This window comes from Brachyhypopomus gauderio, chromosome 4 (genome assembly GCF_052324685.1).
Source record: "Brachyhypopomus gauderio isolate BG-103 chromosome 4, BGAUD_0.2, whole genome shotgun sequence".
Taxonomy (NCBI): domain Eukaryota; kingdom Metazoa; phylum Chordata; class Actinopteri; order Gymnotiformes; family Hypopomidae; genus Brachyhypopomus; species Brachyhypopomus gauderio.
In genome coordinates, this window is record NC_135214.1 from 30,231,970 (window position 1) to 30,256,185 (window position 24,216).

At 42.6% G+C, this 24,216-nt stretch overlaps 1 protein-coding gene and 1 long non-coding RNA gene across 2 annotated transcripts; one reads left to right on the top strand and one right to left on the bottom strand.

Moving 5' to 3' along the window:
- The first annotated feature begins 1,783 nt into the window (after positions 1 to 1,783).
- Positions 1,784 to 23,850, top strand: LOC143511702 (zinc finger protein 335-like). Its single transcript, XM_077001279.1, has 45 exons — positions 1,784 to 2,067; positions 2,244 to 2,482; positions 2,882 to 3,030; positions 3,373 to 3,501; positions 3,724 to 3,897; positions 4,000 to 4,173; positions 4,318 to 4,491; positions 4,588 to 4,743; positions 4,961 to 5,165; positions 5,310 to 5,449; positions 5,539 to 5,689; positions 5,810 to 5,913; positions 6,057 to 6,154; positions 10,302 to 10,493; positions 10,690 to 10,960; positions 11,127 to 11,204; positions 11,422 to 12,342; positions 12,821 to 12,964; positions 13,124 to 13,288; positions 13,775 to 14,033; positions 14,128 to 14,305; positions 14,451 to 14,563; positions 14,676 to 14,694; positions 14,982 to 15,098; positions 15,243 to 15,319; positions 15,411 to 15,571; positions 15,683 to 15,900; positions 16,033 to 16,129; positions 16,223 to 16,311; positions 16,445 to 16,752; positions 16,894 to 17,032; positions 17,186 to 17,392; positions 17,584 to 17,726; positions 18,621 to 18,760; positions 18,894 to 18,994; positions 19,254 to 19,340; positions 19,622 to 19,705; positions 19,918 to 19,983; positions 20,186 to 20,291; positions 20,495 to 20,617; positions 21,601 to 21,939; positions 22,164 to 22,266; positions 22,446 to 22,546; positions 22,757 to 22,797; positions 23,126 to 23,850. Exons 1-45 carry the CDS (start codon positions 1,927 to 1,929, stop codon positions 23,294 to 23,296), a joined length of 7,392 nt encoding a protein of 2,463 aa, XP_076857394.1. The 5' UTR covers positions 1,784 to 1,926; the 3' UTR covers positions 23,297 to 23,850.
- On the bottom strand, positions 7,081 to 9,223 carry LOC143512927 (uncharacterized). Its single transcript, XR_013130547.1, has 2 exons — positions 8,705 to 9,223; positions 7,081 to 7,907 (listed from the first exon to the last, which is right to left on the bottom strand). It is a non-coding gene; the product is annotated as an uncharacterized LOC143512927 (long non-coding RNA).
- Positions 23,851 to 24,216: the final 366 nt, after the last annotated feature.

The following is a 24,216-nucleotide window of genomic DNA, read 5'->3' on the forward strand; positions in this document are numbered from 1 at the left end:
ACAGGTATGTGGTTATAATTATTTACCTGCTTTGCCAAAACATCTGGGAAAAGAGTGAGGCAAGAAAACACTGGGTTTCACAATCAAAACAGGAAGGGTCTGTGGTAACTGTGATGATCACCAATGACTAAGGTATAGTGAGTTCTTCATTCACTATTGCCATGTTTCTGAACCTCTGTATTAGTAATTTCTTAGTATATTAATGTATACTGCCTCCCACATTATTTCCCACGTTCTTTTTTGTTGTGTCAGTGGTTTCCATCATGTTCATAGTTGCTCCTATGTATATAGTAAATATTATTATAGTATATTATTAATAAATATTATTATTAAAATAATTAGAATTTGCACAATAGTGTCCTCAGGAACTCTATTCTCGAGAAGCTCAGAGACATTTCATCCCTGTACACCTTCAAGAGGAGCCTCAAAACCTTCCAGTTTAGATCTGCATTTATTTAGGAAATTTCTATGATTTTAGCATTTAATTTAATTATTTTATTTAATTATGATTCAATTACATTCTGTTAGTTTTATTCTATTTATTTTAATAAGTATGTTAATTGTCATGTTGAGGACCCCGGCCCCTCCCCTTTGGGCGTGTATATACGTAGTCCACGTGCTTTGTCTGCGTCAGTGGAACTCCGCGGCGATGGCTATGTCGTGTGAATAATGTGTCTCACCTGTGAATCGTCTCGTAATCACGTGGGGCTAATGTGGTTTGTCTATTTAATGTTCGCTCGCGCAGTGTCCTGTGCTCGTCGTTGTCTAAGTCTACACGTAGTGTGTGTCTGCCTAAGGCTGTGTTCAAAATAGTCTACTACATACTACTGGCATACTGATCGAGCCCCAAATCAGTATGTCGTATGCAGTATGTGACCAAAATGAAAATTTCCAGTACGCAAAACATACCCGGATGACCTACTACTTCCGCAAAATATTCCAGTACGCGAACAGAGCTATCTTCGTGGTGTACTGCATCCCATCATGCAACGCTACGTTCACGTGACCCCGTAGTGTGCTTTGCTTTTGTCGTATACTGGAAACGGTACTGCATACTACTACGAGGACCAGTATGCAGTATCCAGTGTATACTGAGTCCAGTATGCAGTATCCAGTATGTAGTAATCTATTTCGAACACAGCCTAAGTGTTACTCGTGCGCTATTGCGCAATTCATGTGAAGATTAAAAGTGACGTCAGTCGAAAAACAAGGATTCTGTGTCTCGTCCTTCGCCGACCCACGAACGTCACAATACTTTTATATCTTTAAGCTAAATTTGATCATGATCTTTTTGTTATTATCTATAAATTTACTGTAAAGCACTTTGAATTGCATCTATGTAAGAAGGTGCTATACAAATAAAGATTATTATTTTATGATTATAACATAGGATAATAATTAGGATAATTAGAATAATATTCACTACATCATTGTTTAATTATAGAGAAAGATTTTGTCAGAAATAAAAAAAAGCCATTAAGCAATACTTTAATGTGTGAATGCATCCTATTGTAGTAACAAAGTGCCTCTCATGGAATTCCCCCTTCTAGATATAAATGGATCACACGCAAACATTATGCCCCCCCTCCCCCTGCCTCTCTCTCTGTCACACACACACTCACCACACACACACACACACACACACACACACACACACACACACACACACACACACACACACACACACACACACGGGTATGTGGGAGGGATGAAGTGAATGACAGATAGTGGGCAGGGCTGAGTGAGCTAACCCTTGTTAGGGCTATGCTATATATGATGGAAACACAGACTCAAGAGACAGAGCAAGAACCAAGAACAGCCTAAAGGAGAGGACCAAAGAGAACACCGTGAAAACTTGGTCCTGAGAGTTTAGTAGCTTCACCAGTAGTTTGTGCAGACCTTCACAGAGTAGCATTTGTTTTCACTATGAGAATTAGTGTGGTAGCACTTGTGGTGCTTGGGACCTGTGCTTTAAGTGTATGGTCCCGAGCAGTTCCAAAACGTTCCGTCTCTGTGACCTTCCCTGGGGATATAATCAGAAACATGACAGATACGGAGTTGGCTAAAGTAAGTATTTCTCATCTTCTTTCGTGTTCTTTTCCACTTTTTCTGAAGGTCAAATACCTCCCGGCTCTTCAGAAACATGTTGTGGCTCATGAATTATTTTTGCCTCAAAATGAACCGCATTAACATTCACATTAATGAGCCTATTTAAGTGTTTAACTGTTTTTTTCTGCCTGCAGGACTACCTGAAGCGCTATGGGTACATGGAGACTCAGGATAAGAGTGGACTGCAGGCAGCAGTGTCCACCTCCAAAGCTCTGAAGCAACTGCAGAATCAGCTTGGTCTGGCGGAGACTGGGACGCTGGATAAAGCCACAGTCAGTGCCATGAAGCAGCCCCGCTGTGGGGTGCCGGACGTCCGCAACTACCAGACCTTCGCAGGAGACCTGAAGTGGGATCACAACGACATTACATACAGGTAAGAATAACACTTCTGTGTCTAGGGCTTATTATGTTTACTGTTTTTACACCAAATATCATACTAAATATCATTATTTCATAAGTTGGACTTGTTCTGGTGTGTGTTAAGATGAAGTTTCTACTCACATGTATCACACTACGTATGATCATTTATGAACAGAAACAGTGATTTGTTTAGAAACCAACAGCAGACCATAACTAAACCAGTATTGTTCAGTATTTTGCTGTTGCTAGAAGAATACTGCAGCACGAGTCCAACAGTTGCAGAAGAAATCTATTCTAAGAAATCTGAAATGAGTCCTCACACAAGACAGCATCATACAACAGATCAGAAGTGTTTATTCAAAGGCAAATGGCAAACCATGAGCTGTTTTGTCTGTATTGTTTTCCTCTGTAGGATTCTGAATTACTCTCCAGATATGGAAGTCCCCCTTATTGATGATGCCTTTGCCAGAGCCTTCAAGGTGTGGAGTGATGTGACTCCTCTAACTTTTACCCGTCTCTATGATGACATTGCCGATATCATGATCTCATTTGGAAAAGCTGGTGAGTTATGGTCATGAGTTGATGAATATTTCTACCAATTACCTAAAACTCAAAAGCTTGTTTTCTTGTGCCAATAGTTCCTTCTGATTTATTTGAGCAGACTGAATGGGTCCCTTTCATACTGAACCAAAAATTTTAAATATGATGTCTATTCAGTACAGGAGCAAATTCTGTTTTTATGGGTATTCAGTTAGGCACACTTTAGCTCTAACTTGCCTGAGTGTATGGAGGTTCTGTGTACCTCGGCAGTCCTGGCATGATTCCATCTACCATTCCATCATGATAGCACGATACCTGCACTGCTTTAAGAAAAAGTGTTAATATCAGGTGCTTCTCTCCCAGATCATGGAGACCCCTATCCATTTGATGGGAAAGATGGTCTGCTGGCTCATGCTTATCCCCCAGGTGAGGGTATACAGGGAGATGCCCATTTTGATGATGATGAATACTGGACCCTTGGCAAAGGACGAGGTAAGATTGACTCTGGAGTATTTTCTCACTTAGTAAAAATAATTTTGATATTCAAAATGTAAATGCTACCGTGACATATCTTATGGTAGTCATGTGGCAATGCAGAAATGGTCAATCCTAGAGAAACACCTCCCTCTGGAGGTTTGACCGTACATGAATATATGCATAGACCAGTAAAAATGGCAAGTTTTGTTTAAACGTGGATCCCTGTTTTTCTTTCAGATATTATGACTCGTTATGGCAATGCAGAAGGTGCCATATGTCACTTCCCTTTCCTTTTTGAGGGGAAGTCCTACTCCACCTGCATCACCGAAGGCCGCAGTGATGGCTTGCCATGGTGTGCCACCACTGCCAACTATGACAAAGACAAGATATTTGGTTTCTGTCCTAGTGAGCGTAAGTTTAACATCCTTCCATGCTACCACGCCAAGATCCGAAGCCGTTTTTACGTGCACATAAGGTGGTGAAGTAACTGAGCTTGTCTGTCCATCTCCACAGTTTTGTTCACGATTGATGGGAACAGTGACGGTGCAGCGTGTGTCTTCCCATTCGTGTTTGAGGGGAAAACATATAGTAGCTGCACCACTGAAGGACGTAATGATGAGTATCGGTGGTGTGCTACTACTGCCAACTTTGACACCGACAAAAAATATGGATTCTGTCCTAACCGGGGTGAGGACCTTTAATCCAGCTCCCTTTCATTAATTCACATGCAACAGCCATGTCAAAACAGCTTAATCAACTAGATTTTAAGTCAAGTTGCACATAGTAAACGTTCCAGCATTCAGTTGATGTTCATTGTTTCATTGCCCACAGATACTGCTGTGATTGGTGGCAACTCTGAGGGCGAGCCATGCCAGTTCCCTTTCACCTTCTTGGGGAACACATACACTTCCTGCACCAGTGACGGTCGCAGTGATGGAAAACTGTGGTGTGCCACAACCAGCAGCTTTGACAAAGACACAAAATGGGGATTTTGCCCAGATAATGGTACCTAACCTCTTGGCAGTACAGCTTACATAGATAGGCAAGACAAATACTGTAGACCTGTGTGTACCCATTCGTTTTATCCCCATTATCTTACAGGATACAGTCTGTTCCTGGTGGCAGCCCACGAGTTTGGCCATGCTCTTGGTCTGGATCATTCCAAAGTTCAGGATGCCTTGATGTTTCCCATGTACAAATATGTAGCAGATTTCTCTTTGAATAAAGATGACATTGATGGCATCCACTCTCTTTATGGTATGATGTCAATCATCAATCAGTTAATGTGTCAGGATTATTGATTAATTAGATATTTAAAAGTATTATGAATTAATTTTACATTTCAAGTAGATCACAGCAAGGAGAAAGTGTAATATTTCAATTGCTATATTTTGTAGAGAACTGCAAGCATCTTGCTATAATAAAGAATCATGTTTGTTCTAACTTTTGTGCTTATATCTTTCGCTCCATACAGGACGCAAAACAGGCCCTGATCCCACTCCTCCCATGTCCTCAACCACTACATCATCCCCGGACATTATTCCTGACCCAACAGATGAAATGCCAGAGCCCACTGACCCTGTGATCACGCCCGTGGACCCCTCAGTGGATGCATGCCAATTGGACAAATTTGACTCAATCACTGAGATCCAGGGAGTTCTTCATTTCTTCAAAGATGGGTAAGTAACAGTATCTTGTATGCTACTGATGTCCAAGAGTTATTTAGTGTGGTTTCAGCTGAAAATGTATGTAAAAAAAATCATCATAAAAATGAATGAACAATATCTTAGCAAAAAAGAAATGAATCATGTCTTCATTATTAGGTACTACTGGAAGTCATCAAAAAATGCTAAAGAGAAGCACCAAGGCCCTTTCCTGGTCTCTGAGAGATGGCCTGCTCTGCCAGCCAAGATTGACACTGCTTTTGAGGACCAACTCACCAAAAATATCTACTTCTTTGCAGGTATCAGCTGAGTCAGATAATTTGTCATAAAGGCATAATTTCCTAATTCAGATTCACAGCTCAATTTTCAATTTGTCTCTTGTCCTCAGACACTCAGTTCTGGGTGTACAGTGGAAAGCAAGTAGTGGGGCCAAGAAAAATTCAGAAACTTGGCTTGCCTAGCGACTTGCAGAATGTGGAGGGAGCCGTGCAGAAGGGAAAATCCAAGGTGCTCCTGTTTAATGGGGACAATTTCTGGAGGTAAGCTCTCAAATAACAAAAACTGCACCATTTTAAAAAGCTTTATATATTAAAGCTTTATATATCATTCACATTGGCTAAAAAAGTGAACCCAATTACTCTTGGCCCTTATCCTCTTAGGCTGGACGTGAAAACTCAGCAGATAGATAAGGGATACCCTCGGCCCACCGGTGACGTCTTTGGTGGGGTTCCAGTGGATTCCCATGATGTATTCATCTACAAGGGTAAGATTATGTTTCTTGTCAGGCAAATAGTCTGAAGGACAATGTGCTCCGTTTCATCAGGCTGCAAATGACTTCCAATCTGCCACATTTTTTATTAGTCACTAATGAAGGCGTCTACTCTCTGATTATTGGTATAATTTCAGGACACTTCTACTTCTGCCGAGAAAAGTTTTACTGGAGAATGAACAGCAGGCGGCAGGTGGACAGAGTTGGATATGTGAAATATGACCTCCTGACTTGTTCTGACCAACGAATCTGAACTTTTAAATTATATATTACAACAGGACAGCACATGTTTGGGACAGCAAATATATTCCAAATATTTATGTATTTATATTTGTCTTTGAGATAAAAAAAAAAAGTTACAGTATTGCTGAAAGAATAAAACATAATACATTTTACAGTTAATAAAATGCATATTGTAACATTAAGTTAAGTAACGTTAACAAACTTGTTTCCCTGTAATTAAGAGATTTTTGCCTGGTGCAAAAGATAACTCAGCAAAAGAGGTTATAATCGTTTAATGTGTGAGGTTAAATGTTTGTGTTTGTATTTTCATTGCCTTGTAGCCAAAATTTGCACATGTGAATGTTTCCCAGTTGTTTAATTTATTTATACAAATCATTAGTATTTTGTCATATGAATAATAAAATAATTTGTAATATCTTCATGGATGATTAAGTGAATTATTTTATGCTACACAATTTGTGAAAGTGTTTATACTGTTTCAAATCAACCATTTGAAGTATTAGAAAATTAATGTTTGATATATAAACCCTATAATGACCACTCCATACAAAATATTTGCCACATCAAGATCAAAATCATCCAACTAGTACACTTCGTAAAAATCAAACATCATATAGGCCTATACATTAAAATATTAGTAGGTCATGTGAGGATAAGGAAAAATAAAAAAAAAACAAAATTAGAAAGAAATTTTTAAATTTAATGGTCAATAAACTGAACCCTGGTTGAAACACGATAGCAATAACTCTACAAGTCTTTGCAAAATTACCGGTAATATTATCCACTGTTGTGTAGTCCACTGGGCATACTCATATAAACATGAAGAAGTAAAAAAATGATCAATTATAAGATGATACCATGATCTCTTTTATGTAAAATATCAGGGACTCCTCAGGCAACGAGACACAATTTCCAGAGTGGTAGCAAGAACAGAACTTTATTGAACACCATTTAAAATTACAATAAATTAGCCATATCTCGACCAACAAGTGAACAACATAACTTAAAGATCTTTCTTTTGTCCCTGTTACTGACCCTTAAAACAGGTGCTAGTTCATGTAATCAAACTGAGATTCATTTATAAGTTTACCAAACACACTGTTTGGTAAACTGTTTTTGATTTCTAACATTTTGAACAGCTTTGTAAAAACCATGTAATATTTTACAGTGGAAACCTGAATGTTAATACAGCATCTAACACAAAATGATGATCAAAGCAAATGTATAAAACATATAGATACTATTTATTCACTTTTCTATTCACACTTTTAAAAATGTGTTATATGCACATTACTCAATGTTGTACTTTTAGTGTTATTAGTTTCTTGGAAATATAATGTATATTTACTTATTTACATATTACTTACTTATGTTCCTTTACATAGTCTATGGAAAAGTCACTTTTTAATTTCACAATTGATTTGTACCTGCTACAACTGTATATGTGACAATTAAAAACTCTTGAATCATCAGTACTACACCTTACACTAGACTTATCAGCAAGGCCTTGGTGTTTGGTTTTAAGTCCCCATGCTGTTTGTGTTAGCCCTTCAGCAGTCATCAGTTTCTGCACACATGACTATCGTTGGTTGGCTGTTTTAGGAGGGCAGACTGCTCTCAACAACACAGTGACATAGACACACATAGAAACCTCAGCACACACTGCTGAGTCTGAAAAATGTGCACCATCTTCAGCATTGTCGGGAAGGGTCTGCCATACAAATAAAATCTGGTCAGCAGTGATTCTGTGGTCAGAAACCGCACAGGGTGGAGGTGGCTGATGAATTGTTCATGCCCAACAGATACAGTATGTAATGCCTCCATAAAAAGTGTCTATAAATAGGTATGGTATATGTAACTAATAAAGTGACCAGTGCACAGAGGTAAGCTAGGTAGCTAGTTATTGTTGCAATTAAGTGTTTGTTGACTGTATATCGATAATGTTATTTTCTACCTTTATTCAGTTATCTATTTGTTATTTTGTGAGTTAATATGTGGTCGACAGCAAACTCGTTGCTTGGTTTTAACATCTTCACATATACCTAGCTAGGTAGTTTGCAAAAATCTAGCTATGTGTTAAGCCAAGTTCTTGCAGGTGGTTAGCCTGCAATATATTGTGTCCATTGTTTTGCTTGTTAAATAAACGTGAAATATGACTAGACCGCTGGAAATTGTGTTTTTAAGAAATACACTGAAATCGTGACTTCGTATTGGTAAAGACAGGAATGGGTCTTCCGTTATATTGCTATAACTATATAGGATATCTAACATTCAGCTTATCTTTGATACACACTGGATATATTTTTTATCCAACTATCCGCATACTCGACACTCATATTAATCCGCCAAAAAGAGTATCATTTTTAGAGAATAATAGTCCTTCAGTTTATAATGTGTAATTTAATGATTATTTTCGTTTAACCTCATTTTAAATCTTTTTACAATAATTTATCCTTTCTTTAGTTTAATCTAATCCGTATTTACTTTAGATGATTAAACACATTTAAACTCAAATACGAAAGCACTGTTTTGGTCGTCTCACCTTCAAATAAATGGGATCCGGTCTGATGAAACAGGAAGCGAGGGAGATATTGATGGCGCCCGACTAGAAAGCGTTAGCAAGTATCAGTTACAAATACGTATTTATACCAGCGCGTCGACCACAAGGAAAACAAACCAGAAAGGTGCTGGCGGTAAGAAAAATATTTTGAAGTAAATTGTTTGTCTGAATGTTTACTTTCATTTCTCTCAGGGACGAAATCGGGGCGGTCTGTCTCTGTGTGTAGGCCCTCGAGGTCCCTAAAGCAGTTTTTCACATTGCCTGAGTGGAAAATTTCGGCGAGGCACGAAAATGGCGCTACGCAGCAGGCAGGAGGGAGGGCAGCTCGTCTTGTTTAAATCATCTCACGCGTTCGTTATCAGTAGCTGGGCTGCAGTTGTGTGTCGCTCGTTAAATTAAGCCATTTAAACGACGCGACGCTCGTCCTTATAAGGGTATTAAGCCATAATACGGCCTTCTGGTTGTCCTTGCACTACATGCCATGCCCAACTACATGGTGTGAGGCCGAAATCATGATGTGCTGGTTGTAGACAGCCGTCGTATGTGGCTCAAACAGACCAGACAGGGTGTTGTGTGACATTAACCTGTGCTGGGGTAACTCGGTACAGTACTTAACGATGCTTATTGATATCTATATATGCAGGTGGGTCTCTCTAGCTAGCTAATAATCAGGCATAGCCAGGATAGGAGTCCAGCTAACCATATGTTTTTAACGAACTGAACCAAACAAAGCAGTTTGGTAGGTAGCTAATAACGTAAACCTCATAATTAGATGTAGTCTCTGAGTAACAGGCTGGTAGTATAGGTATATTTCGACACGTTATAAGGCAATAAAACGTGTTTTTATTAGGTTGCTCGATGTGTTTAGTGACTGCGATGAACTGTTTATTAAAGAAAATCTTCAGTAATTATATTGTGTTGACCTAATGAGATTTTCGCTTTCATTAAATAAATGACAACTTATTTGACCCATTTTGTGTTGTATCCATCACGATCCCGACTGGTGGTTGTTCAAGTTGCTGAGTAAAACTGATGTTTAAATCGCGCACCCCGTACACGAGTGATTGCTGACTGATATTGGGTACTTCATAACTATCTTAACAGACTGCCATCCATTTTACTGTCAGTTGAATATTATAATCCACCACTCCCACTAGTCCTTGAACTCTGAAATCAAGTGACTGTACACTGTAGAATGTCAGCATTTGTGGCTTTGCTCAAATGTCCTAAATATATGTTAATTTAAAAAATCCGTTAATTCATGCTATGAAACAGTGTATTCATACGCAGAAGAATATTACAATACATATTCCAAGCAGAACACTAAAGAGTCACCACTATTCCACCAAAAACGATTTGTGGCCTATAAACTAGCAACTGCATAGCTATATATGTGCATCATTAAAGGAAAAGATGAGATAAATGTTATGTATAATTTGCATGTCAGTTCCATATACTTATCACAGTTATAGCCATAAACATAAAACTACTAAACTTTTTTTTTTCTCTGTGGCCATCCTCTAAAACTAGCTTGTGGAGACATTGCTCAAACAAGACCAGCTTTACCCCCTGAGTTGAGATGGATTCAGAGGAGATTGAAGTGGAGAGCAGCAGTGATGTGGGTCATTCGGGGATGGAGGAACCATCTGAGAGCGGCATGGGCATGGAGTCATCAGAGGCCATGTCTGCCGACAGCAGTGACACGGCAACCATGCCAGCCCAGGCCCCAGAGTCCGACTGCCACGTTGGACAGAGCTCAGAAGGCCTTGTGGTAGGAAAAGTTAAAAACTTTTCTGTATGTCGCTGTGTCCACTTATAATCAAGATTCATTGATGGTAATTAAACATATGTAGTCACACAGTCTTGGTTATTGTATCAGCACCTTTGTCAGGTTTCCTGTGTCAACTCTTTGCAACCTGATCATAAGTGTTTATTTCTCATGACTATGGGCCTGTTTTTGTTTATAGGTCTTTATCCCTGAAACAAGCTCCAGTACAGATGTGCGTGGGGTCCACCTTCCAGATTCGTCTTCTGTTGCCCAGTCAACCAGTGTCTCCAGCGTCTCCACTGTGACCCAGTCTGTCTTGGTGTCTGAGTCTGCTCAGGTCCTAGTGCACTCCAGCGCCGTTTCTGAGGGAGGGATGATTGTTTCTGACTCAACAGCCTCCACCTCTTCAGACCTGGGCTCTGCCATTGACAAGATAATCGAGTCCACCATTGGGCCTGACATAATGAATGGTGGGAAATATTTTTTTTTAATTCATTTCACAAATAAGCAGGACTGTGTGCTCATGTAGGAGTTTAGTGAGTTGACACTGCACTGATCTGTATAATAACCATGACATATTCGTGTATATGTTCTCCAAATTGAGATAAACCATAAACTTCTACCAATGTTTTATAGGGTGTATTGCAGTTACAAGTGCAGAAGCTGGCAGCGCAGAGACCACACAGTATTTGATCCTGCAGGGACCGGATGATGGTTAGTTACTGGGTGGCCTTGTTTACTTGTGTCTGTACTTGTATCTCATTTTGTCAGTTGAACGTTCTCTATTGTAAAGACTGAAAATCTTTTTAAGCCATAAAGTGATTTTACTATTTTAGTTAAGGAACAGTGTAGTATTCCTTTGTTAAGGAACAGTAGTATTCCTTTGAAAAACAGTGTAGCAAATGAATATTATTGTTCTTTCCATACACAGGAGCACCGATGGTCGCCCAGATGTCTTCCTCAGCATTGTCTAGCCGCATTGCCATCGAGACCTTGGCCGACGGGCCCACCTCCACCTGCCTGGATCAGGCGGACCTGTCAGAGAGCCTACAAGGCAATGTGGAGCCTGACCAGCCTGACCAGCCGGGACACTCCGGCTACCCGGAGCACGAGGATGGAAGCAGCAGCAGTAGTAGTAGCGGCATCCGGCCGGACCAGCCGGAGCGTTCACGCTACGTGGAGTGCAGCGAAGGCGGGGACGACCCGGACCAGACGGGCGAGGCGCACTACATCGAGTTCCCCGGACCGGAGCCAGACCAGGCCCCACGCCAGTCCCGCTTCGCCGGCTACGCCGACGACGACCCGGTGGTCACGCTGCGCGGGTATGCAGCCGAGTGCAGCGGCAGCCCCCGCAGTCCCCGCCCGCGCTACTTGGTGGAGTGCAGCGATGGCTGCCTGGTGGAGGGCCGCCGCTCACAGTACATCGACAGCAGCAGCGCGGATGACGGCGAGCCCGGCCGCGTCTCCGCCTCGGAGCGGGCTTGCGGCGCGGGGGAGGGGCCGGCGGACGGCGGCAACTCTCGTGTTCCTGACCAGATGGAGTGCAGCGAGAGCCAGGCGGGGCCGTACATCAGTAGCAGCGGGACGTACTCCTCCAACCCTGATCCCGAGGCAGCGGGGCGCTGGTCGCCCGAGCCTGGGGGGTCGGCAGGACCCGGGGAGGATGATGCTGTCGTGGTAGAGTCCGGTGTGGCAGCGGGGCCCGGGGAAAGGGCGCCGGACCTGGCCGAGCTCGAGGAGATGATGGAGGTGGTCATTGTGCAGCAGTTCAAATGCAAGATGTGCCCATATAAAAGTGTATCCAAAGACACGCTTATCAATCACATGAGAGACAAGCACTTTAAGCCTGCAGGTGAGAAGTATTGGAAATCTCGTTTAAAAAAAAGTGAAATGTGCCGTATTTGTCAATTATGATTTTTCAACGCAATCGAATTTTGTCCTCCGCATTTACCCATCTGTGCAGTTAGAACACACACACACACACACACACACACACACTAGTGATTAACTAGGGGGCTGTGGTGCACACATGCCCAGAGCGGTGGGCAGCCCTAGCCCGGCTGGGGAGCAGTTGGGGTTAGGTGCCTTGCTCAAGGGCACCTCAGTCATGGCCTCAGGCCTGGGAATTGAACCCACGACCCTCCGGTCACAAGACCAGTTCCCTACCACAGGACCATAATTGCAAGGATGTTCCTCTATGCCTTTAAATTGGAGATACTTTCAGTCTATGCAGATCCATCAGTCAGACTATTGGAGTGCTTGTGGATAGACTGTGCGAACCACACTTCTGTTTCTTCGGGTACTAAACAACTGGGCTGCTTGTCTCCCAGGCGAACCCCCCAAAAAACGAGGTCGGGGCCGACCCAGGAAATCGGAGACGCTGGCCCGACAGCTGGCCGAAGTGAAGAAAGAAGAGCCACAAGAAGAAGAAGAAGATGACATCATGGATGCTGGTGCCATCGACGATCCTGAAGGTGAGAGATGCCTTTGTTAAGAATCTGGCTGACATTACCCTCGTTTCACACCTAGGTGCTCAGGTATTTACAGAGAACACCAAACACTATACACAGTTGATTGTGTTTAAACTATTACACGTAACTGTTCTGACACTGTATTTGTGTCTCATGTTTCAGAGGACAGTGACTATAACCCAGCAGATGAGCAGCTGAGGCCCAGAACATCTGTACATAGGCCAGCTCCTCCCTCCTGCTCTTCCTCTTCCTCCTCTACCTCACGGAAACGGCCTCGCAGGATGGTGGGCCCACCCCGCAAATTTCTCTATCCCCAGAGTTACACAGGTCAGTTATAGAACAGCACATTATTGCAGATTTCTAATGCTCCTCTGTGCCTCAATATCATGACTACTATTCATCCCATAAAGAAAACATTGTGATATGTGCATATTTGTTTACTGAAAAAAAAATAAGTTTAAGACAAGACTGATGGCAAAGACCTTCAGTCTGATTGGTCAGGCAAAAGCAACAAACAGCTCTTTAGTTAATGCAAGAGCAAAACAGAAGAAAGAAAGAATGATATATAATAGAAAAATTTATATAAGTTCTAATCACCCAGCTAGTACATTTTCACTCTATTTCTAAAAAGTTCAGTGAAAGTTTGACTTGGGTTATTTTATTGTTGGGTTATATTGTGCATTGGCTTAAATTATCTGTTATTGTGCAAATTTTAACCCAACATGATTATGTAGTAAATATAAAATTAGATTGTACACAAGTATGGTGACGATAGAATGGTAATAAAAACATATTAATCTTGATTTGAATCAGCAGTGACACCTGTCTCTCAAATGAGCAATACAGTGGAGTCTCAGGCTCCTGAGGAGGCCACTTCCTCTGGGCAGGAGAGTGGAACTGCTTCAATAACCAATGGATGTGCTGTGGAACCAGGTGTCAGCCAATCAGATTCAGAGAACAAAGATCCATCTTCAAACACAGGCCCAGATGATGATGAATTTTTTCCAAGGAAGAGGGGACGACCATCAAAACGTTTCCTACGCAAAAAATATAAAAAGTTCCTAAACCGGAAGTAAGTTCCTTTGTACTTTTCACATCTAAATTGTAATTCCTCTGTCAATTCCTCAGATTTAACTTACCACATGTCTTCTTCCTTGTTTTTAAAGCAAGTACTACAAATCCCTCAAGCCTCTGCTAAGACCTCATAATTGTTGGATCTGTGGATCACGCTTCCTATCTCAGGAAGACCTCAGATTCCATGTGGATTCTCATGAGGGTAACGACCCAGAGCGCTTTAAGTGCCTGAAGTGCAGCTACCGCTGCAAACGTTGGTCTTCCCTCAAGGTGAGCATAAACATCTGGTACTTCTACTGCCTTTTCACATAAACATCTGGCCAGGACCATTCCGTCGTCTTGATGTGATTGCTTTTCCCAAGGAGAGACTAAGTCCTACTGAGCCTGAAGCCAGCCCCTCTGCTATGTGTTGTAGGAGCATATGTTCAACCATCAGGGCACCAAGCCGTATAAGTGTGAAGTCTGTGATTACTCAAGTGTCTACAGGAAGGATGTGATCCGACATTCTGCGGTTCACAGCAAAGACAAGTAAGATTTCCTTATTCCAAATTCTAGATGACTCAAAATCTAGTGTAAATAGAGCTTGGAACTTTGTAATTTGACATCACAAAACAGTGTTTCTTTTTCTTTTTCAACTCAGGAGAAGGAAGTCCGATGTGGTAAGATCTACTATTTCTGATTTTCATCAAGTTCAAGGCAGTTTATAATTGTGTAATAATGCATGGTACCGATCTTTAGCGCAAAATCAACATCAGATCTGCACCAGTTCCCTAAACATCAGGCTTCCCGTGTCCCTTCCCAGCACGGACACACACACAGTGGCACAGCACGACAGTCCCTGACATTCCCTTTAGTCCTTAAGTAAACTTGCGTGCTTTTGAAGTCGAAATAGGCGAACGCGTGTCAGCTATTCATGCGATAGCAGTCTTGTGACGCCGCCCCACAGATTCCGAAAGTGTCCGAGTTCCCGTGTCCGATCTGCCACCGCGTCTACCCCATGCAGAAGCGCCTCACACAGCACTTGAAGACACACAGTACGGAGAAACCTCACATGTGTGACAAGGTATGTGCACGAGTACAGCCCTGCTGGACAGCCCTGCTGGACAGCCCTGTTGGACAGTGTTGGAAATCACTCAGTCAGGGAACTCATGGGAAAGCTGTATCCAGGAATAGAATAACGATCATTTTTAACCTCTCAATTTTGCAGTGTGGGAAATCCTTCAAGAAACGCTACACATTCAAGATGCATCTTCTCACACATATCCAAAACTGTGGCAATAGCATGTAAGTTGCTCTCCCCTACATTATTTCTCATAGATTTTACACTGATATTGTTTATAGCACTATAATAATGGAAAGTTTTTTGGGGGGTTAGGTTTAAGTGCGAGTTTTGTGAGATCACATGCACTGATAAGAAGCAACTCCTGAACCATCAACTGTCACATACCAACGATAAGCCATTTAAATGTGACTACTGCAAGTACTCTACAAGCAAAGAGGACTTCCTGGTGTCTCACATAGCAATCAAACACACTGGTGAGATGAAGAATCTACACAGAATACTGTTTTGTTTCATGTTGCACTCTGAATCTTTACAATGAGCTCTCTGGCTGGCCCCCATCACGCCATCTTGACGTCTTCCTTTAGGTGAGAAGCCCTTCTCCTGCGACATGTGCCACTTCATGACCAAGCACAGGAAGAACCTGCGGCTTCACATGCAGTGTCGGCACCCGGAGGCCTTTGAGGAGTGGAACCAGGCTCATCCCGAGGAGTCCGTGCGTCGGCGCCGGAGGCCGTTCTTCACCCTGCAGCAGATCGAGGAGCTCAAGCAGCAGCACGAGAGCCAGGCCCTGGAGGGAGCCATCGTGAGTGCCCCGACCGAGCGGGAATGTTTCAGTAGCAGAGATGGTTGATCTTTGGTGGTGGTGATGGTAGCGGAGGGGTTTGGTTCTGCCTTGAGGCATGTGTCAACGGATCGACCCGGTTTCGTTCCACAGGTCTCGGAGACTTTGGATCTGCAAACCATCGAGTCTTTGGGGAATGCCTCCGTGTCCCAGGATGCACTGGGGAACACCACCATCATCTACGAGCAAGGTTTGGATGGAATTGTGCACAAAATTGCTTACTCCATATTATAAACTTAACCCATGGTTATTGCTCACTCATGTTTTACCTTGCATCTTGTAGCGCAGTCATCAGACCTGTCTGCCCAGAACGCACTGGACTTGCTCCTGAACGTGAGCAATGCCCGAGAGTTAGTAGGAAACTCCCTACAGGTATGCATTGTATCTGACATAGTAAAAGTGCTGGGCAATATTTCTGCCACAGTTTTGTCCCAGCTGTGAGAAAGTTGTGAGAACGTCCCTCCAGTGTCTCTCACATGTAAACATTAAACATCATTCTCCCCAGGTGGCTGTGTTGAAGTCAGACGGCAAGGCCCTGGATGCTGGCTCATGGCCCACAGCAGGGCAGGGGGCTCAGAGCTCGTCTGCGCAGCCACAGAAGGTGGTCACGTTCCACGTGTCTGAGAACGGCGAGACGACGCTTGTTCGGGAGGCGTTTGAGACGGCGGAGGGGGCTGCGGCCGAGGAGGGGGCGGAAGGCGAGGGAGGCCAGGAGTTCACGCAGATTGCCATCAGTGCCTACGAGAATGGCGGCGAGTTTAGCGTGGTGGAGCAGGCGGCCGAGGAGATCCACTGTACAGGATCTGCATACAGGTACAGCCGGTTCCCACTACAGCACCAACCAGCACCGCCCTTTTAGCCGGGCACAATCCAGATTGTGGCTCATCGTTCAGATTTGAGGTCTTCCGCTCACACGGTGCTTTAACAACTGTTTCCGCTCGTCTTTGTCGGCAGTGTGGAGGAGAACTCGGCTGACCCTCTGACCACGGAGGCGAGCGCTGATTCCTCAGACGCCCCCGCTCCTCTGAAGAGCCACAAAGACAAGTTCTACTTGAGCTCCAGCTTGGCTGATGGAGTGCTGCAGCAGGTGGAGGTGAGAGGCTCACACCACTCACGAGCTGCTCTGCACTGTGTTTACGTGGAGGCACTCAGGGCAGCCTCTCCTACTGAAACTCTCTCTGTTCCTTCTCTGTTCTTAAAAGTTCCTTTAAATGTGATTATAATATGACTTCCTCCCCACCCCCAGCTGAGCAGCGAGAGCCCGGCTTCTCCCACACAAAGCTCCTCCTCCCAGTCCCAGCAGCCAAACGCCAAGCGCTTCTCTTGCCGCGTCTGCATGGAGTCCTTCCACGGCCGCTCTGACATGGAGAACCACAAGAGGGCGCACGTGGACCCCAACACATTCAAATGTCCTGACTGCGACTTCACCGCTCCCTCTTGGCCCGAAGTCAAAGTATGAATATGGCTGGTTCTCCATGTATGAAGGCAGCATATAATATAGTTATAATAGTATAATAGCTACAAAAAAGATTAAACCAAATAGTTATGGATAACAGAAGAGCTGGTTTTAAACTAGAAGTCTTGATGTGTGACTCGCCTGCCTCTGTATCAGGAGTGATGTGGTTGCTTTGATGGTTGTTCCAGACTCACATGGCTTTGCACGCATATCTCCGGCCTCACAAGTGTCCACACTGCAGCTTTGCTTCCAAGAACAAGAAGGACCTGCGACGCCATATGATGACCCACACCAACGAGAAGCCTTTCTCGTGTGAAGTCTGTGGTCAGAGGTGAGAAAACCCCCCTTTACTGTTTATTCCCTATTTGTATGATAACACTGAGTAGGTCTTTACTCACTTTATTGTTCTGTTATGTGGTACAAGCATGACTGGCTGACTGACTGAGAGACAGTTCAGTATGCTAACTGCTGTGGTCCTAATGGTCATGAAAGCAGACTACCATATGGACGTGTAGACAATAAACTTTGGGAGTTGCACAGAGATCACCTCAAACCATGCCCTGACTACCACCAGCAAATCTGATGGCGTTGTTGTTGCTAAGGCTTTGACATCGTTACACAAACTTACATGTTTCAATTCATATGTGCTAGTTTCAGAATTCTGTGTGTGTGTGTGTATGTATGTACGTGTGTGTGTGTGTGTGTGTGTGTGTGTGTGTGTGTGTGTGTGTGTGTGTGTCGTGCGCTTTGCTCATGCATTCACCGAGGACATCGTGTAATGTTGGTATTTTAGGGGCTGGGTACACTATAGCACTGAGCCAGATGCGATCAGTTCACTATTGGACACCAAAAAGCAACAAAAGATGAAGTTTTTTTAAGAACTCAACAAGGAACAAACTGTCTATTTTTAAGTCTTAGTAATACCACTTCTGAGGAAGTTTTAGTAAAGCAATCAGAGATGCTGCATGATGTATGAAAATATAAGTTCCTCCAATACTCTCCAACTCCACTGTAGGAATAATTTGAGCTCTTGTTTTTTTTTTTTCGCAATGAGAAGGTGTGGAATAAATCTTAGGAATCTTCTTCGCACCAGGTGCTGGAGGCTAGTGTGCTTGCTGTCCTAAAGCCCCCAACATGTCAAAGAACAAACAGCACGTTATAATGGCCATTCGCTGTAATGCAGTAATTTTTTTCTCAACCTCTCGTGTACGTGTGTTTCAACCAGGTTTAATCGGAACGGCCATTTGAAGTTCCACATGGAGAGGCTGCACACGCAGGGCCCACCTCCACGCAAGCCTCGCACCCCCAGCTCCCAGCACACCATCATAGTGAACAGTGACGAGGAAGCCCTGGCCACGCTGCAGAGTGAGTGCACACCTCTGGATCACCTGCGGCCAGACTGCATTGTGCCTGATGAAGGTTTGGGTGTTTACGTGTGTGTGTGTGTGTGTGTGTGTGTGTGTGTGTGTGTGTGTGTGTGTGTGTGTGTGAGAAACAGCCTTGCAGGCAGGTCAGACAGTGATCAGTCCAGAACGATTGCAGCAGGCATTGGGCCAGGAGCACATAATAGTAGCACAGGAACAGGCTCTGTCTGACCAGGTACAGCCACTCACACCTCACAACCATTATAATAAGAGTGGGGCAGCTCGGGCTTTAAATATGTTAAGCCAGCTAATGTTTGGAGGACCGTTAATGTAATCTCCCTTAATGGTTTTAATCGTCGGGTAAGAAGAACACACGATAGCCAATCTGTATAAAGAGTTAATACATCTAAAAATGCCTGAATTCGCATATTCACACAGTTTCTGGCACTAAACATCTTTCTTTTTGACTCCGGTATAAATGTATTTTGCCTCAGGAGGAGGCTACATACATTCAGCAGATCACCACAGTAGATGGCCAGACTGTCCAGCATTTGATGACCGCCGATAACCAGGTGACAGAGGTACGTCTCTCTCTTTACCGGCCAGACCTGGGTAGGATTAGAGCCCGCTGCTGCAAGAAATATTTGCGTGCAGTGGTGCAAAACCACTTAAAAAAAAGCACTTTCTTCATGAACTAAACTTCATAGTGCTTACTTCATAAGCAGCATTCACACTGTTCTGTGGTAGCAGCTCTGATTAGCAGCTCTGGGAAGGAACCATCTTCTCTAAGTCGTCTCCAGGAAAGGTTTTAATTGGCTGATGTGAGAGTGCTAATTCTTGCTCTTTCTCTTCCATCACTCAGGTCCAGTATATTATATCGCAGGATGGCGTTCAGCACTTGATCCCGCAGGAGTACGTCGTAGTGTCCAATGGTAACCACATTCAGGTCAGCTTGCGCACAAGACATGATTAACCTTTACTTCTGTTAATGTCACAAGTTTGAAACCTAAATGTAAAACCTGCATAGATGGGTTACAAATGCAGTCTTCCACTTATCCACAAAGAGAAGTGTCTGAATGTCCTACATGACAGGAAGTACTTGGAGGTTGGAGCGTTGTTCTGAGAATAAGATTTGAAGAGTTTTTCATTCTTTTTCAGATGGAGGATGGTCAGATTGCTCATATTCAGTATGAGCACGACGGTTCCTTCCTGCAAGAGCAGCAGGTGAATAGAAGACCCTTTAACGAAAGAGAACCAGCCAGGACTAAAAATGTTGTTCTTTAATGTGTCAAACACTGGTAACTAACCTACTGTGTGTGTGTGTGTGTGTGTGTGTGTGTGTGTGTGTGTGTGTGTGTGTGTGTGTGTGTGTGTGTGTGTGTGTGTGTGCGTGCGCGTGCGCGTGTGTGTGTGTGTGTGCACTCAGATTGCTCTGAGTCATGATGGACAAATCCAGTATTTCCCCATCAGCACTGAGCAGCAGATCGTGAACCCAGAGGACTTGGAGGCTGCCGCCCATTCCGCCGTCACCGGTATGACCTACGACCTTTCTCTTAGCTTCAATGAGTGTTGGCTGTAAAGAGGTGAATTTGTATATAATCACCCCGTCGCTCAACACATCATGTGATGTGGCCTAGCCTACTCAGCCATGTTGAGACTGCAGACTACACAAATGGCTGTGAGGTGGGACATTCCACAAATGAGCGTGTGTGTGTGTGTGTGTGTGTGCGTGCAGCTGTGGCCGATGCAGCCATGGCCCAGGCTCAGACGGTCTATGCCACTGAGGCCACCCCGGAACAGCTGGAGCAGATGCAGCAGCAGGGTATCCAGTATGACGTCATCACCTTCACAGAGGAATAGAGACACACACTGGACACCCTCACTGGCCACACACACTCCCACACAGCGCATCGTCCTCCTGGGAGAAGAAGAAATGTGCAAATGATTTTCCTTTTTTCTTTTTCTTTCTTTTTTAATGTATATTCTGTATAGAACAATTACAGAATCAGTGAAGCCAGTACAGTAGTGGATGTCATAGCTGAAACTAAAGTTATTCATCTCGCTGGGCCTCCACTATTCTGCTATGTAAAAAAAAGTATCAAAAGGTGACTAAAGTTTCTGTAATTAATTAAATATATATATATGTTTGTTTGGTATGCTGTAGGGTATGGTAGAGCATAATGGCTAGGTACTGATTCTCTGTATGGGACTGAGTCATATTTGAATTAAAAGGTTGGGCTTTATTTTGTGATAAGGTTCCAAAATTGTAAGTCCAGATGGAGTAGTTTTTTCCAAGACATTTTTGCTTTGGCACTCATAAAGCTATAACCAAATAAATTGCAGCTGCTTTACTTAAGCTCTCTGAGTACCTGATGTTTTTTTTTTTTTGCAAGTATTTTTGACCAAGCTGACTGTTATGATGATCTGATCATAATGGCAGCACATTCCTTTGGGGAAACCTTCAGCTGAACAGCTTCACTAGTAGCGCCATACTCACCTGTAAGAGTGAAGATGGGCAGCAGACATGTTCACAAATGTCTGCACAGCTTAATAAACTCCAAAAATGAGAATGTCTTAAATAAACATTGAAGGAACTACAATGAGAGGAAGTATAAATTACTCAGAGCTTTGCAAAACGCTGCTTTTTTCCACCGCTGTCATTTCACTCCCTCTGCTGATTCCTCATTTCAGCACCTGAGTTTTCGTAAATGTGAGACTCGTTACTCAGAACACAGAAGCCAGCATGAAGCTTTTATTGTTTTTCATTGTCTTTCTCAAGAGTGGTGAGTTTGTGTTCACATTAGTTGATTTTTGCAAAAGGCATCCTAATCCCTAACTAAAATCCTAATCTGCGCCTGTTCCTTTCAGGTGTGACGCCAGCAAAAGCACAATTAAATGTGCAGCTGTCGAGTGAAGTGCTTCTGACTTTTGAGTTTTATCCATACTTCAATTCATTTGTTAAATATTGCTGTAAGTTTATTCTGTCTGAATGCATAATGTTTGTGAACAACAAAGGATATGCCCACAGTGCCTTCAAAGGCAGAATGGAGTCTCATGAATACCCTGGAAGGTTGAATATAAGAATCTGGAATCTGTATGCAGTCGATACTGGAAAGTACAGATGTGCTGTCTATGGGACACAAAACCCCATATACAAAGATTTTTTGGTAAATGTAGTTGGTAAGTTTTTGGTACTAATCACATTGTCATGGTTCATTTATATCACTCTGTGACAATTACATATGTATATGGTGTAACTTCTTTCTATACTTTGAGTGACGTGCCTTGTGTGTGTGCAGAAGAAATACCAGATGCTGAGTTTTTTGCCTTTTTTAAGGTTGATTAATGCTGACATTTTGTTCACCTTTTCCCACATGGCATTGTTGTGTTGTCTATTGATGAAGACAGAAACACAGAGTTGAAATCGTTGCCCATTTTACAATCTACTCTCTCAACATCTGTTACATCAGTGCATCACATCTTACAGAAACACCATAAGGAGATCAGGTTAGCTCCCACAAATATTTACCACGTTTGTCTATTTGTCACATTTGGCACATATTTAAAAAGTTATTCAGTTTAAGTGTGGGAAGAGATATGATTTCTTTAATTTCTATAATTACATTGCTTTTAACTGTGGTATAGAGATTTTGAAGTATTGCACTCTTAAATTTTTCTTTAATCAGTCAATCATGGAGGTTGAAGGTCATACTAGGGACAATGTCTGGCGTTATAATCATTATCTCCATCATACTCGGCATGGTTTATCACAAAAGGAAAACTGAAGGTAAGGACAGGATCAGATTTTCCATAAACAAAACAGATAATATCATGCAGTGATTGTGAGTACCAGAATATACTACTGGGCAAAAAATGGGCCAAACCAAAAATTTAACTTTCCTAACACCAGTCAGAACGGGCAGAAATGAAGAAAAAACTAAAAGGTACACTCTTGATAGCTGTGCCACCATTTGCTAGCATGATTTTGTTTCCTCAGGTAAATGTGGAAGATTTTCCAGTGCACCCGACATTGTCCAAGTAAGCCCTTCCTCATCTGAGTCACACTCTCATGTCTTTTGCAACTCCATGTTGTTTTGAAACACCTCACAGTGGAAACTTTACACATAGATGTTTGGCAAGGTTCTTAACCATCATACCACACACAATAATGCTAGACTTTAAATATTTATCAAAATATTTAAATGTTTTGATGTTGAATTGAAACAAACAAATGTCTGGGTGTTCAAAGTTTTACAAAGGTTACATTTGAGACCTTGGGTTTGGCTCAGGAGTATAGATCTCACATAGATCACAAAACACTTATCACCCCTAATATTGTTCCCATTTTCCTTGTGTTGTGGAACAGCCTTCTGAAGAGGTCAATGGCATTATCTATACTACAGTGGACTTCAAGCACTTTGAAGAAACATCGGAGCTATATGGCAACTTGTGCAGCTCAGGAGCTGTCAGACCTGATTCAGACAACACACTGAATAAACAGGAGAGTGTAGTGTACTCTACTGTCATTTTACGATAAACATTTGAAATGTTGACTGTGAAGATATCAGTTACACCGATTTAATATACAACAGTTATAGTTATAACTATAGTTATAGTTATTTATGAGCACAGTGCAATTAATTATAGATTTTTTCACCACCTATGAAATGTTAAATCAGAGAACAACTGAACAGTGCCACGTGAACAGATGATTCCATTAACTGGATGGTATGACCATGCATTATAACTGATAATAACTAAGAAAGTGTAGGATTATGGTCATGTAAATGTAATGTAATTGTCATGGTATCAGCAGAGGCAATATTTCACGTTTGTCCTGTCATCATGACATCATGTTCGTCCCTCAGGCGTGCGTGGTCCATTAGGGAGTACGACATCTGAGGGTCGTTTGTATGTCTATGTATGTCTTGACTGCTGCTTGTTGTATCCTTAATGTATGTATTAGTTCACAGGTTTTGAGTTTGTTCACTTTATCCACCTTATGCACAAACCATTTTTTGTGCTTTTAAGATGACCTTTTGTAGTTTATTTTGGTGTTTGTTGTAATTAAACCAGTTCCCAGCATGTTCAGTCCACTCCTCAGAGTAACTTTATCCACTCCAGATTTTTGGTTTTACTCTAGCTGCTTACTCACCAGAGCTGGCACTTTAGTTATGGGCATGACATGGCTTAGGTGTTTTGGCACACATCATGGAAATATTTCGATATAAAATTCAAACTAACACATATCTGGGTTAAAAACTAACCCGTCAAAATTTTCCAGACAGAGATGAGATAAGGAATGTTGATACATTACATACAGCAGGAACAGCCTTTTTGAAATGGTTTCAGAGAGTGCTATAGAACATTTAGCACATAACAAAGGTTCTAAAAGTCCTAAAATTAGGATTTAAATGAGAACAGCGGAAAGCTCAAACATTTTTAAGGGCAAAGTAA